Here is a 14,869-nt window from a genome sequence, read left to right on the forward strand (position 1 = left end):
TAAAGAAAATGCAAAGTCCCTTCCTGCTGCATTTTTCCATGATGGCAGATGTGTCTCTCATAGAAACCTCTAGCAGAAACGTATTCGCTCTAGCTGCAAGCCCAAGGAGAAAATGGAGCAGACACTGAACTGTCCGCTCTGAAAAGAATGGAACTGAGTCTTAAGCCCCATCTACACGATATGATTCTTTGTGCGATTCTATTTACGATCCGATTAAATCCGTCATGTCCGATCAGGATTCGATTCGAATCAATTCGATTTGCCATTGTTTTGCAATGGCAAATCAAATTGAATCGTATCCCAATCGGACATGTCGGATTTAATCGGATCGTAAATAGAATCATCGAATCGCACAAAAAATCGTATCGTGTAGATTGAGCTTTACCAACAAAGTGAAGTGGCAATTAACAAATCAGTCACTGATTACTGTTCAAATAGCTAGGAGCTGATTAATTACTATAGCTCCAAGCTACCTGTAATTAATTGGTTACTAGCAGCTTTGATTTGCTAACTCAAGATTTGAGCATGAAACAAATTGTTTATCCACTGTTTATCCTAGCTGGAGATAAAATATATTCTAGAATACTTATGACACCTTCACATTAAATTATCCTGACAACAGATTCTACTACGAGAAGAATCTTGATGACCAGCTAAGCAGCCACTAAAACAGCTAAAGTGTAAGAGGTGGGAGTTTTTCCTTGAAATGCAGCATATGATTGGTTAGTCATTTTCACAATGGTGATGGATGAGAGTACTACTTAACAAAAATCTGGACATTCGACTCGATGCTGGTATGAAAATTAATGAGGGGCACATTTAAAGTATGTTGTAAGCATACTGTTAAATACAACAGACCTTGGTGTATTTTGAGGTTGTGTCAGATTTACAATATATTACATTTAGTATAAGTAGAATCTACAAGTGTTCATCATTGATCTTGAAAATGTTTCTTTACTGTGAAAGGCCTGCTCTGTGCGTGACCAATGTATATTAGAGAATGTGAGAGCCTCCCTACAGATACCTAAGTAAATACATTTAGTACGATGAATTCTTCAATTTGAGAAAAGGTATATCTAGAGCAGAAGTCCCCAAACTTTTTCGGTCAAGGGCCGGGTCAACATACTTCAGACTGCTGGGGGGCTGGAACATACATAAAATGATGTTGAAAATTATTACATTGAATCTAGGTATTGATTCCCCCCTAATCATGCCTGGAGGAGAACTCCCAGCAGCAGCCATTCAGTCATGTGGCGCCGAAAAGAATGTCTTTGTGCACCAGGCAGAGAAGTTGGACAGCAGTGTCACCTGATGCAGAATTGGATTGGAAGCCAGCGAATTACTGCTCACTGGCTTCTACAGTATATGGATGGGTGATGCCAGCACTGCTATTCTATATATCAATATTTACATGTACAGTGGGCTACATCTATAAGTTATACATTTTGTGTTTGGGGGGGCCAGTGAAAAAGCCTCTGTGGGCCGCACTCAGCCTGCGGGCCTTAGTTTGAGGACCACTGATCTAATGGCCAGTGTTAGAAGAGACTGACCGTCTTTCACATTTTGTAAACAAACTAGTTGTTTTTTTAAACCAACTTCAGTATGTCTTGTACTCATAAACTGACTTAGCTTTTTTCTTTTTAACCAGAAGGGTAGCAGTACAACAAAAGTGCAAAATGTAAAGATTATTACTCACCAGCAAAATTCAAATCATTTCAGTGCATGCTCCCAACCTATTTAAATGGTCATTAGATATTCCTTTTTAATATCCTTTGTGATTCACCGTAATCATTTAGATTCTAAATGTTTGAAAAGACAGAGGGGAAGAAAAGGTATGACAGGAAATAGAAGGTAGAGTGAAAATGAGAAACGTGGAGGGGGGGAGGGAGTTACAGTGATTTACACTCTGTGTATTCTGGGGAGTTAATAAAGACAAGGCAGTAGAACTAGCTGTACCTGTGCTTGTCCGCAGTGCCCTTGATCACAGAAGTTTGGTCTCCCGTGTGTATAATATCATTAATTTACTTAGAAATGCAAAATCTGTATAATTCAGTGCCTTAAGTCTGTTTCCAGATGGAGGTTGTACAAACTCTCGTGGCATTCACTAGTTGAACCAACAAACATGTCTGTAAATTTTTCCTCCTTAACAAATGTTTGGTTTGCAGTAACCATGTTGTTAGATAGTGTGAGAGGTTTACATCTGGCGATATCTGTAATGCTGGACCAGAAATAGTTAAGCCTTGGACAAGACCAAAAAGCATGTAAACAATCTGGTCTAACTGCATAACAAAACTTTTTAAGTTAAGAAAAAACATTATTTCTGCTATTCCATAATAATACTGGAGTGGAAACAGCTTAAAAAAAGTAATTTCTAGGATAAAAATGTTAGTCTATTTCAAATGCATATTTGAGAGGTCTTGTCGAGTTGGAAACCCCAACAAATCATACAAAACGAACTATAGACTTTACATTTTAGCATACATTTGACGGACTGGATAGAATATTTTGCTGCCATATTATCTGCACTCTAGACTATAAATTAGCACTGGACCTATTTGCACTAGTTTCATCTGACAAAATTCAGCTGAAAGTGTGCCAATGCCTAGGCACACAATGCTCACCCAATATCTAATGAAAATCTAGGCATACAATATCATCCAATAGCTATCACTGCATATCAGTTTTCAGTGTTCAACAAAAATTCATTGCTTAGCCATCCTCTCAGACAATAGTTAGACAAAACAAACAACATTGGCCATTTCACTTAAGCAAACAGTGTTTTTATAGGTCTTTATATAAGTTTAGGTAGTTAGGTTTACAATTTCAATATTGATGATGATGAAATAGTCTTATCCAAATTGCCTTCACATCTTTAATCAGAGAGTAATTAAGAGAAAAATACTTAATGTTGAATTTTAATAGTATTATGTTTGCATGCATTGTTGCACATTGCTTTTACTTTTTTACGCTTTTGTTAAAACTCTCTTTTAAAGGGTGCTATTCAAGAAAAGTATGATGCTACAGATAAGGACACCCCAATACCTACCGATCGCCAGGTATGTTTTCACATTGTTTACTAGGGTTTCTGATTACTGAAACAATATCTACCATCTCAGACATTTTTAAGAAGTTTTTCCACTAGAACAGATTCCTTCTCGCAATTCTGTTACATCCATAACTGGAAGCAAATGTAGAAGGAATCTGTCCATGGATCTTTGGAGCTATTTAGGAACCATAGTAATAGTAAAAACTTTCTTTTAAAACATTGCATTGTATATCTAAACTTTTGAATAATTTATTTTATGTTGATGCCATATTTTTCATATGCTTAGGTCCCCTTTAAGATTTTATTATAATAAAAAGTCACTTTTATAAATGTGTGTTTCTTGCACGTATAAGTTGTAATTTACTGTTATTTAAAAAACAATACTTAAATTATAGTAAGGAAATACTCAAGATTATGGAATCACTAAATGGTCATCAGAAGTGATTGCATTTGTTTGGTACCGCCCACTTATCCATAACTCAACCTTCCTGCCTCTTCCATGCAGCAGAATAGGCTGTAGTAGAGCTGCTTATCTGTACAGCAATTGTTGATAAAATTCCCATTCATAATGACCACCCAACAGTTGTTCTTGGCAATGGTAACTGAGCATTTGTAAAGGTCTTAAGAACCATTATACTACACTAGTTAAGTCCTTTCCTAATGCGCGCGCCTGCTGCGCACCTGTCGCGCACGTGCACACACACACCCGCCCCCCCTCCAGGCCCCGTCCTCCTCAGGCTCTCGACGGTGTCTCTGCGTCTTGTCCCTGCACATGCGCAGTGCTAAAAAGCACTGACGGATGGACGCAGCAACACAGGGATTTTATAGTTTAGGATGTTATGTTGTTCATTAACAGTGCAAACTCCCAAGTGTTAGACTGTAAAATGGTGCCAATAGAGGACAAATGATCGTCTTATTGATCATTGTTTGTTCTGAATTTTGGAATGATTCTTATAGTCTGAACAATCATTTCCAATCAATCGCAATGATCACACAGTTGTATGTTCGGGAAATTGGATCGTTCATGGGCATCTTTAGACTACAGTCCTACAGCAGAGGGTTTTTTTTCTTTTTGTTTGCCTTGATACATTGCTTTTATCTGTCATTTTTATACTACTGATTTTAAAAATGGAATACAAAATATGTTGGTTGCAATAGGCAACAAACATTTTTTTTCCATTTTTTCTTTACAAGCGTTTTCAAATATGATTTATATTGTAGTTTTAGTGCTACCAATTGCAAGGTAGAATCACCAGTCACAGGAGGTAAGGATCACTGGTGCAGATTTATGAAGGCAAGTGCAAAGAAATCTGGACATCAAGTGGAGTAGCTGTCTAGGACAACCAATGCACTTTTTAACAAGACCTTTATTAATCCAATAGCAGCTTCAAACAAAAATCTTAGTTTGAAAGCTGCTGGTGCAGTGACAGCCTCTGTCGGCATATTTCATTTGGCTGCCTAGTTCCGGCAGCTATGAACTTATAGCAGGTCCTCTGGATCTCAATCACATGGGTCCTGACTCTTCCATCACCCCTCTTTCACCACCGGGTGGCGCTGTTACGCTGACATGGGCCTCGATTCATCAACACTTAGCAAATTTGTTAACAACAGTTTGGTAAAATACCGAATTTGTTAACTTCATTTCAGGATTCATCAAAGTTATCTACAGCTGTTAGCGAACATTCGGTAACGATTCGGTAACGATTCGCTAAAACGGAATAAAGTGCAATTCATGAAAAAGAAAGTGGGCATGGTTTAGCGTTACATTTAGGATTAGTTATCTCCTTCACTGCTCTGTCGTTATTCCTGTCAGATCATTGCTGACAGAGAAGATGGAGCCATTTGAAGTGGTTATGTATCAGCTGAGAGTGATTCAAAGGCGCAGAAGGGCAAGAATAAGGTCTGCAACCATATAAATTTGTAAGAGAATAGATTTATTTGCTATAACACAACATCTGCATTTCTCTTGAATCATCTTGTAAGAGAACACAGGCAGTGTCAGGGTTAACTAATTTGCTAGCTGCACTATAATTTTTTAGAAAAGGCTCCTATCAAATTGTGGGATTGTCCCAACCACTTTCAGAATCCTGGTCCAGGTGTAAAGCCCTATTCAGAATGTTGCTACGTAGTACTCAAAGGACTGCCTTTTACCCACAATTCCATGGGAATCTTATGGCCTTGTGTTAAAGTACCACTGTAAAATGAAAATATCGACACGTTACCGAATGGTTACCGAATTGTTACCGAATTGTTATCGAATTCACACCGAATGAGGAAAAACCTTGATGAATACAACTAGAAATCGCTAAACTTCGAATTCGGTAATTTAACAAACTGGAAAAAGTTATCTCAAAGAGAATGATGAATCGAGGCCATGGTCTCCTGGATCACGATTACATGTCATATCATGTGATCGGAACGGAGAAGGCATGTCGAGAGTACGTTGCTGCTGCGGTGGAGGAAGAAGCCAATCCAGCCATCCGTACAGGTATGTATGAGAGCTCCCTCCTGCTACTCTACCCTGCCGCCACATACCCTGCGGAGCCTGCCAGACTGGGGAAGAAACACTTCCCCAGCAGCAGGAAAAATTTCGGCCCTGCAGCCAAATAACGTTTTACTTTATTTGGCTGTTAAAGGGTTAACAAAAAAATTAGCTGTTTTTGCCCTAAATCACTGTTCTAATTCTTCTCCAGGTGTATTTGCACTTCTGTTGCTTGGTAAGAGTTTTGTGGTACTACAGGGTAAGTTTATGATCTTCAATACTGTGACAGATTAGTCATTTTGAAACACCCTTTACCAACTAAAATTCCATGTAGGTTCATATTGCTGTTTTCATTTTTTTAGATAGAAGTAGATATACCACGCTGTCACCAGTATGATGAACTGCTCTCCTCACCTGAAGGGCATGCAAAGTTTCGAAGGGTGCTAAAAGCATGGGTGGTATCTCATCCAAACCTGGTGTACTGGCAAGGTGAGTTACCCTGCTCATTATGTTCATTGTTCTGTGCAAAAAACCATCTGGATTCTGGCTAATTGTCAGAAGTTCACTGTCAGATTTCTAACTTGTGCAGCAAGTAGACATGAATCTTAAACAATAATAGACGCGCAGACACACTCTATTATTTGTCTATGAGAAAATGTAAATTCCCACCAGAGTCATGAAAGGAACTGAGGGATTACTACAAGTCATGGGACTCTCATGATCTATGCTCACCGGCTGCCTTATGAGAAAAGACAGCATAGTGTGAGGCCAGAACAATTGCACACTGTAATTCTGTAGACAGCCTTAGAAGGATACATGGTGTAGTTGTCTTGCAACATTTACTGAACCATAATGTAATTTCAGTTTTACTTTAAACGAAAAAAAGTGTATGCTAGAAGTTCTTCCTATTTTAGTGTTGGATAGAATGGGAAACTGCAGTCAATTGTTTCCTGACCTAGCAACACCTAGCATACTATTGCACCCTGATATAATATTTATTTTATTTTATATAGTGTTTATTTTCCATGTTTATGAAGAATCCACTAGAAGCAGTATTGGTATCACTCACTGCTCCATGGACCCATCATTGGAATATATAATCACCCTGATGCGTTGCGGTTCTGTGTGCAACATTACAAAGCAACTCTGCATATTTTTCCAGACTGCAAACAGCATTTTCATTCATCAAATGAACGTCATGCCTCCACACCTGACAATGCACCAGAGACATGTATCATTTTCAATGAATGCATGTTAGTGCAACAAGTCTAGTTGAACCAGCACTCAAATGCTTCTGAACCGTTTGAGTGACACTTGTTATTTCTGTTAGTTAGTACTTGCATATAGAATTTTGATACGACTACAGGACTTCACTAGAGTGACCCCCTATCCTATGGAACTCTCTCCCACTACCTTTCATCCTTGCCCCTGATGCCCTAATTCTCTCTCTGAGAACCTTTGATGCAGCCTCCCCTCTTACCATGTCATTACTCGCTCCTTTTTAGATTGTAAGCCTCCCGATCCCTGTATCCTACCTGATCGCACATCCTGCTCACAGAATAATGTGAACTTGAATTACTTGAACTACTACTCCAGTGTATGATCTGGAATTGTGTAGTTTATTGCTTATTCTCTGTATTGTGTTGTCTGTTACCCCTATTATCATTGTCTGTAACCCTATTTATTGTCCAGCGTTTCATAATATGTTAGCCCTATATAAATCCAATAAACTATAATAGTAATGATATGTTATTATTATTTAGTATTTATATAGCGCCGACATACTACGCAGTGCTGTACAGTGTGTGTATATATATATATATATATATATATATATATATATATATATATATGTGTGTGTGTATATATATATATATATATATATATATATATATATATATATATATATATATATATATATATATATAGTCTTGTCACTAACTGTCCCTCAAAGGAGCTCACAATCTAATCCCTACCATTGTCATATGTCTATATTATGTAGTGTAAGTACTGTAGTCTAGGGCCAATTTTTAGGGGGAGCCAATTAACTTATCTGTATGTTTTTGGAATGTGGGAGGAAACCGGAGTGCCCGGAGGAAACCCACGCAGACACGGAAAGAACATACAAACTCTTTGCAGATAGTGCCCTGGCTGGGATTCGAACCAGGGACCCAGCGCTGCAAGGCGAGAGAGCTAACCACTACGCAACCGTGCTGCCCTTGTCATACAATAACACACTGGTACATGGAAACAGAAATATTTTCGAGGGGTTGTGCACTGTAACAGATAGCAGGTCATTTTGGGAGTTCGGTTCCATAGCAGCCTTTAGTGCAATACAGTTGAAGGTAAAAGTGTGCAATGTGCTACATGAAAGCAAGCATACTGTCACCATCAACAGCTTCGACAAGTTTTACTGCTGTCTTTACCACTAAGGAGGTATCATTATTGTTTATACTTTTTTTGGAACACCAATATTTTCTGCATTTGGGCTTATTCACACTAGAGGCATTTTCAGCCATTTTTCAAGCGTAGGTGATATTTAAAAACCGCCCCCAAAACGTTTGTGCAATGAATGTCTATGAGAAGGTTCATATCAGCGCGGTTCATACGCTGTGGGCTCAGCAAAGCGGTGCCTGGACCATTTTTGGGGCGATTTTGCTATAATGGAAGGTATAGAAAGAGCGCTAAATGCTCACAAAAACACTTTGTGGGGCGATTGCGTTCATGTTTTAAAGAATAAATACATCGTATTTATTTTTTTCCAGGTCAAAGAGTTCACTTCCTGAGTTGCGTCAGGGAGTGAATTAAAAAACCGCTTGGCAAAAGTGTTTAGAAAAGCGCTTTTTACAAAAACAGAATGCCCACCAAAGCGCCGGGAATCGAAAAAAAAATCGCTAAAATAATTCAACGCTAACGCGAGCGGAACGCAATGTTAACGAGCCCTCACAGTGTGCATTGAGATAACCATTTGATTGAGGCTTTAAAATGACACTGAAGCGAAAAAAAACTCATGATATAATAAATTGGTTGTGTAATACGGATAATTAATAGAACATTAGTAGGAAGAAAATAGTGTCATATTTTTATTTTCAGGCATATAGCTTTTTTATAACATTGCATCATTCTCTAATAATTGCAGTTTCTGCAATACACCCAGCATTTTAAATGATTTCACAGAGCAGGCTAATTACCCTTTGAACTTTGCGCTGCAGAAAAACCAAAAACAAAGAAGAAACATTGAGAGACAGTTAAGATACGTGCTTCAAAATACAGTGCTTTCTACCACTTTATAAAGTTGCAGAGCTCACAGAACTCTTTTGCATAGATAACCATTTGTTTCTTAACCCTTCCTGTACTGGAAAACAATATGAGGCTCATATCTTTGCTACTAATGTTCTATTTCTTGGCTGTGCTACATAGAGAAATCTTTATATCATAAGTTTATTTTCATTTCAGATTCCCTTTAAATGTAATGTTCGCACCACATAAGTGCCAGTTTAACCTACTGTCCTATTCTTGAGCTATGGGGGGAAGCTAGACCACCAAGAGTAAACCCAGGCAAGCATGGGAAGAACACACACACACCATGCAGAGTGCTAACTACGTAACTACTACAGTAGGCTAGTTCACACTCGGCGATTGGTGTGCTGTTTGCCCGCGACCGCGTTTGGTCCCGCGTTTGTGATTTGCGGGCAAAATCTCATGATTCAGCACGATTTGTGCTTGTGATTCCCGTTCAATAAAACAAGAATCACAGCGCAATTGCCTCATAACGATGCATGCAGCACGTTTGCGATTGGTCAAAATCGCAAACGCTGCAGTGTGAATGTATCTATGGGGATACATTAGTAGCAGCACTTTGCTGATCACCGGTGATCAGCAAAGCGTTGAAAAATTGCGTGAACTACCCCTTAGGGCTCCTTCACACTAGAGCCCATTTGCTGCGTTTCAATGCAAAGTCGAAACTTTGCGTTAACCAAGGTAAAATGAAAGTCCATAGTCTCATTTTACCTTTCACACCCGACGCTGCGTTTCGATGCGATGCGGTATGACGCACCTGGGAGCGTCTTGAGCCGGCGGTTTCCTATCTGGTGAATTAATAGCTGCCGCGCTGATTGTGTTGCACCACAGCATCCCGACCACACGCCGCAGGTTATTCAATGCGTGCAGGAGAACGACTCCTGCACGCGTTGTCTGTTGTGAAAGAGCCCTTACAGTCCAGGTCACTGGGGTTAACACAACAGGAAGAAATAACCAAAAATTGTAACAATGTGAAGGATGCCTAAGATTATAAGATTTATTTTGCTTTCTCTGTCCCTGTTCAACAGTTAATTTTTTTTTTTACTGTTCAGGTAATTGGCGCGAAAGCAACAGTTAATGAGGGGGATACAAAGTAGGCTCTACAAATAACCTTTTTTTAAAAAAAAAAAAAAATGTTTTTGTTTCATCAGGTCTGGATTCGTTGTGTGCGCCATTCCTCTACTTGAATTTTAACAATGAAGGTAAGGGTCTACTTCTTCTAAATGAGTGTGTAATGCTTATTGCTTAGATAATGGGTTGTGCGAATGTGTGTTTTTATTGCACTTATAGTTGTCTGTTACCTGTAATTTGCCCAGTCAAATAGTGCTGTCTGCCCACCCAGGCAGGTTCTTCCACTCATGAAACATCTCCAGCCAATCTTAGGAAAACAAGACTCCAAACCCCAGGTTTAGCTGTTTATACAGTATCTAACAGCTATGAATGACATGTGATGGTTGAAATCACATGCTTTATTCCAAGTTAAACAGAATTGGGCCTGATTTTGTTGGGTTTTGAATGATGAAGATGTTTCTTACTGAAACCAACTGCTTTATAGGCATGTGTCTACCACAACTGACCATCATTGGAATCGGTGAACACTAGCAGGCGAAAGATGACCAGGCACATTATTAAATGTCAGTTTTTTCCTAACATGGGTCAGTAAAGAGCAGAAACTTCTCCTACGATGCAAATCTCCACTGAATTTTTGTTTGCATCACAACACTATGCCATATGCTGTCACCGAATGTGATCAGCACTGGAATGGAGTGTAATGCAAGTGCCATGTGTATAATGTCTGATCACCTGCATTGCGCAGTGGGGAGGAGGCCTTTCTTTGACTGACATGTGCAGTAAACATGCTTTTGTATGAGCATCTGATGAGATGTTTGAGGTCAGCACATTGAAGCTTTGCTGCACATTTGCTTCAGTAAACTACCTGCATTGTTGATACATTCTGGATATATAACAAAAATCTGCCATATCAGCTAGTGCATGACTAGCATAAAGGCTCATACACACCTACCAACAATCTGTCCAACTATCTTCCAAACTTGTTTGTTGTAAGATAAGTTTGGGTGTGTGTACTGCAGGCAAACGACAAGACAACCAACTGATAACAGGTTGGTTGCCAGATACAACCAGTGGATCAATCTGACCAATTATCATGCAGTTTGGAATTTGTGTACAAGTCTTTGAACAACTTTGTTGTTTTGGAATGCAGACATGTTGTGCAGCATAGTATTTAAGTGAGTTGGTTATTTAGTTGGTTGGTTGGTTGGTTGGTGTGTGTGTGCTTGTGTACATACTTGTCAAGTAAACAACTTGTACGGTTGGTCATGTTGTGCGGTTGGTTGCGCATTAAGTTATGCGTGTGTATGAGCCTAATTGTACCTGTGCACAATAAAAACGTTTGATTTTCCTGTTTATTTGACTAAAACGATCAAATTGAATAAAAGACAAATTGAATACATTTTTTTCGATCAAGAAAAACGAATGATTGTCTGTTTTTTTTTTTTTCAATAAAAATCCGATCCGACATGTTGGAAAAATCTTTATATTCGATTTAAGAGAATAATTGAACTAAATTATTAAAAAATTAAAACATTGTACCGTGTATGGGCACCTTAAGATTGTTTAGTTCGTGTGGGCACTGTTTGTTTAGTTCGTTTTAGGATTATTACAGGTCAGTTAATGTAACCATCCATCCAATTTATGCAAGTCTGGTTAAATGAATTTCATAATGGTTCAGATTGTTAAAGGGGAACTGAAGTAAGAGGTATACTGAGGCTGCCATATTTATTTCCTTTTAATGAATACCAGTTGCCTGGCAGCCCTGCTGGTCTATTTCTCTGCAGTAGTATTTGAATAACACCAGAAACAAGCATGCAGCTAGTCTTGTCAGATCTGACTTTAAAGTCTGAAACACCTGATCTGTTGCATGCTTGTTCAGAGGCTATGGCTACTAGTATTAGAGGCAGTGGATCAGCAGGGCTGCCAGGCAACTGGTATTGATTAAAAGGAAATAAATATGGCAGCCTCCGTATACCTCTTACTTCAGTTCCCCTTTAAAAAACATTTCTATGACTGGCTCTCTTCAGTACTTTTGCATACTTTTTATATACTTTATATTTTTATTAAGACTGTGGTAAGTGTATTCACTGTTTTGAATTCTCAGGTCTCGGGGTAATGGATGTGAAGGATGAATGTGAATCCTCTAGAGTTTTACAAAAAACATACAGACTCTTAGTTAACTTTAGCTTGGAATGGTCATTGGTGATTTTTTTAGGGGGTGCTGTCACGGGTCCTCAATACTGGGAGTCACCAAATGAGAATCTATCTATAAATTTGACTGTCAAGCACTTGCTCTGCCCTCACACTCCCGCCATGTGACAGAGTCCTGACCTCTGCATTGTAAGATGTGAGAGCAGTGCAGAAGGAGTGTGGAGATGTAGCATGGACAGGTGTGTGTGCATATCTAGACTACCTTTACCTGAGAACCACATTAGAGGTAAGTGCTGCTGAGGTGGAAAGGATGCATAGTATACAAATTTACTACCAGTTTTAGGAGTGTTGCTGTAGGCTCACTATACACCAGCATTTTTGGATGTGCAGCCTTGCTTTTGGGTGCATGAAGGGATGATTTGCATATTTGGCAGCAATGCCTCTTGGGAAACCACAGTTGCTCAGCTGCATCATGGGAAATCTCAAATACCTACTGTTTTAAGAAGGCAAATTACACTGAGCATCACTCTAAAGCCAATTGTTTGTAGATTATGGAATTATTTTATTCATTCTGTTCTCTTTTAGCTTTGGCCTATGCCTGTATGTCTGCCTTTATACCAAAATACCTACATAACTTCTTTCTGAAAGATAATTCACATGTTATCCAAGGTAAGCATCTTATTTCTTCCTTTTCAATATTCTTTACAGGTGCCTTTGAGGAAAATAAAAACAACTCTTGGCAAAGTCCAGATCTAGAAAAATAGCTTCACCTTGATATCATTACTAAAAGCCTGTCTAGGCCCGTGACATTTACCTTGTATGAAAAGATTTCAGTAGATCTGATGACTTTTACTCTGAAGCTTGGTTGTTCCTGGTTCAGGGAACTTTTTGGCTGGTAAAATTGTAGTTATTCCTCAGTCCAGTTTTCCACTGTGCCCTTCTGAAGTTCTCAGAGAATTTTGTGCTGTGGCATCAAAAATATTTTGTTATTTTATCAAAACCATATTGTATCCATGCTAGTCTGCCAAACAACTGTCAAACAAAAGCCACTTTCAGACAAATTGATATTTTTATTGTGGTAGCAATCATTAGATAGCTATTCAGTAAAGGTACACATCACTTTGAATGCAGTTGTAAATCTTAGTGCAGTGAGCACTGTGTAAAGTCTTTTCTGTCACCCTTGCTTCCAACACTAAAATAATTACAGTATCCTTACTGGGGCATATGACAAAATAGAAAAGTGTGAGAGCAGATTTAGCTGCAGGGTGCCTGATACCTACCTTGGCTGTGGTATACAAACCATGCATGTCCAACTACAGCACAGTCCCCAGTATCCGGCACCGTTGGGGATCGCCTGATGCCGGATACATGTGCTTTCCAGTTTCTTTAACAACCAGCCCAAGACCACAAATCTCCCTCAGCCTCCACCGATCCTCCAGCGATGTCCTGCATCAGCTTGCAGGCTCGTAGCAGCTTGCCGACTTCCCCAGTGCACGAAAGCCGGAGTGTCAGCTGACCCGCATTGGGTCATGTGACACACCGATTTGCGTTCATAGACGTCGGAAGCCGATAGGAGCCCGAGAAGGGATGCAGGACATCGGTAGAGGCTCGGTGAGTTTTTTGATCATGCATGCCAGTTAGTTGAGACTTCCGGTTGCCTGAATTCCGGATAACGGGTACTTTGCTGTATTGTGTTTGCTTGTCTTTGCAGTGGCTGCATAGTGTCTTAGTCACAGTCTTTTCAGTAATGTAATGTGAAAATACAAGATACAACTCGCCTAATTTCTTAATCAAAAACAGCAATGTGGTTCCACAAGTTGACTTGTCTCTTGATCTCCATATGATTTGTCTCTTGATAGATTCTAGGTACTGTTTTTTTGCATTAAAAATTAAACTTTGATGCAATAATGTTTTATTGTTAGTTTGTAGAATATAATTAGTTTGACTGTGTTTCCCTTTTGAACTCTTTCTGCATATTTGTTGCAATTTCAGAGTACCTGACTGTGTTCTCCCAGATGATCGCATTTCACGACCCGGAACTAAGCAACCATCTCAATGAGATTGGCTTCATTCCAGACGTAAGTACAAAAAATACTTCCAACTAGACCAGAATGATAACTGGGGCAGCAAAAATTGTTTAGTTGACAGACATGAAGAGTCTATATTACCTTACACTGAAGTGAATCTCTGTGTTATATATGTTTGTATTACATGTCAAAAGCCACCCTGAAGCAAACCTAGGTAATATGTAAAACATAATTATATATGAAGAAATATTACACATTCAGAGAATTCCTACTGTAAATGCATGACTACAATTTTAGGTGTTACAGAAATTGAAACAAATGTAATCAAGTGTAAAGAACCACAGAAAAAAATAAAAATACAGCACCAAACTGTATGCTAAACTGGTGGTGTATTTTTGGGTTCTTTTTTTTCTGTGGTTCTTTACAATTGATTTATGACCCGTTAGCACATCCCGCTCTATATCTAGGCATATGTCTCCCACTTTGGAGTATATTCCCAGATTGATTACTTATGTAATATTGATCTTATATGGTGCTTGTCCATTCTTTATTTAAAGGATACCTGAGGTGAAAGATATATAGAAGCTACCATATTTATTTCCTTTTAAACAATACCAGTTGCCTGGCAGTCCTCCTGACCCTGTGTCTCTAATACTTTTAGCCATAGACCCTGAACAGACATGCAGCAGATCAGGTACTCTGACTCAGCTGACTCAGGTTTTACTGGATTAGCCATATGCTTGTTCCAGGGTTTTGTCTCACACTACTTGTGCCAGAAGATCAACAGGGCTG

The 14,869-nt window shown here is 39.0% G+C and overlaps 1 protein-coding gene across 5 annotated transcripts in view; it reads left to right on the forward strand.

The window, feature by feature from the left end:
• Positions 1–14,869, forward strand: part of TBCK (TBC1 domain containing kinase) — a 330,567-nt gene that overhangs the window by 96,446 nt on the left and 219,252 nt on the right. For all 5 annotated transcript variants that reach the window (XM_068231246.1, XM_068231264.1, XM_068231255.1 and 2 more), the window contains 5 exons: positions 2,994–3,056; positions 5,891–6,017; positions 9,980–10,030; positions 12,636–12,719; positions 14,043–14,128. In XM_068231246.1, the coding sequence (XP_068087347.1) occupies positions 2,994–3,056; positions 5,891–6,017; positions 9,980–10,030; positions 12,636–12,719; positions 14,043–14,128 (411 nt within the window). The remainder of the gene's footprint in view (positions 1–2,993; positions 3,057–5,890; positions 6,018–9,979; positions 10,031–12,635; positions 12,720–14,042; positions 14,129–14,869) is intronic.

This window comes from Hyperolius riggenbachi, chromosome 1 (assembly GCF_040937935.1).
Source record: "Hyperolius riggenbachi isolate aHypRig1 chromosome 1, aHypRig1.pri, whole genome shotgun sequence".
NCBI lineage: Eukaryota > Metazoa > Chordata > Amphibia > Anura > Hyperoliidae > Hyperolius > Hyperolius riggenbachi.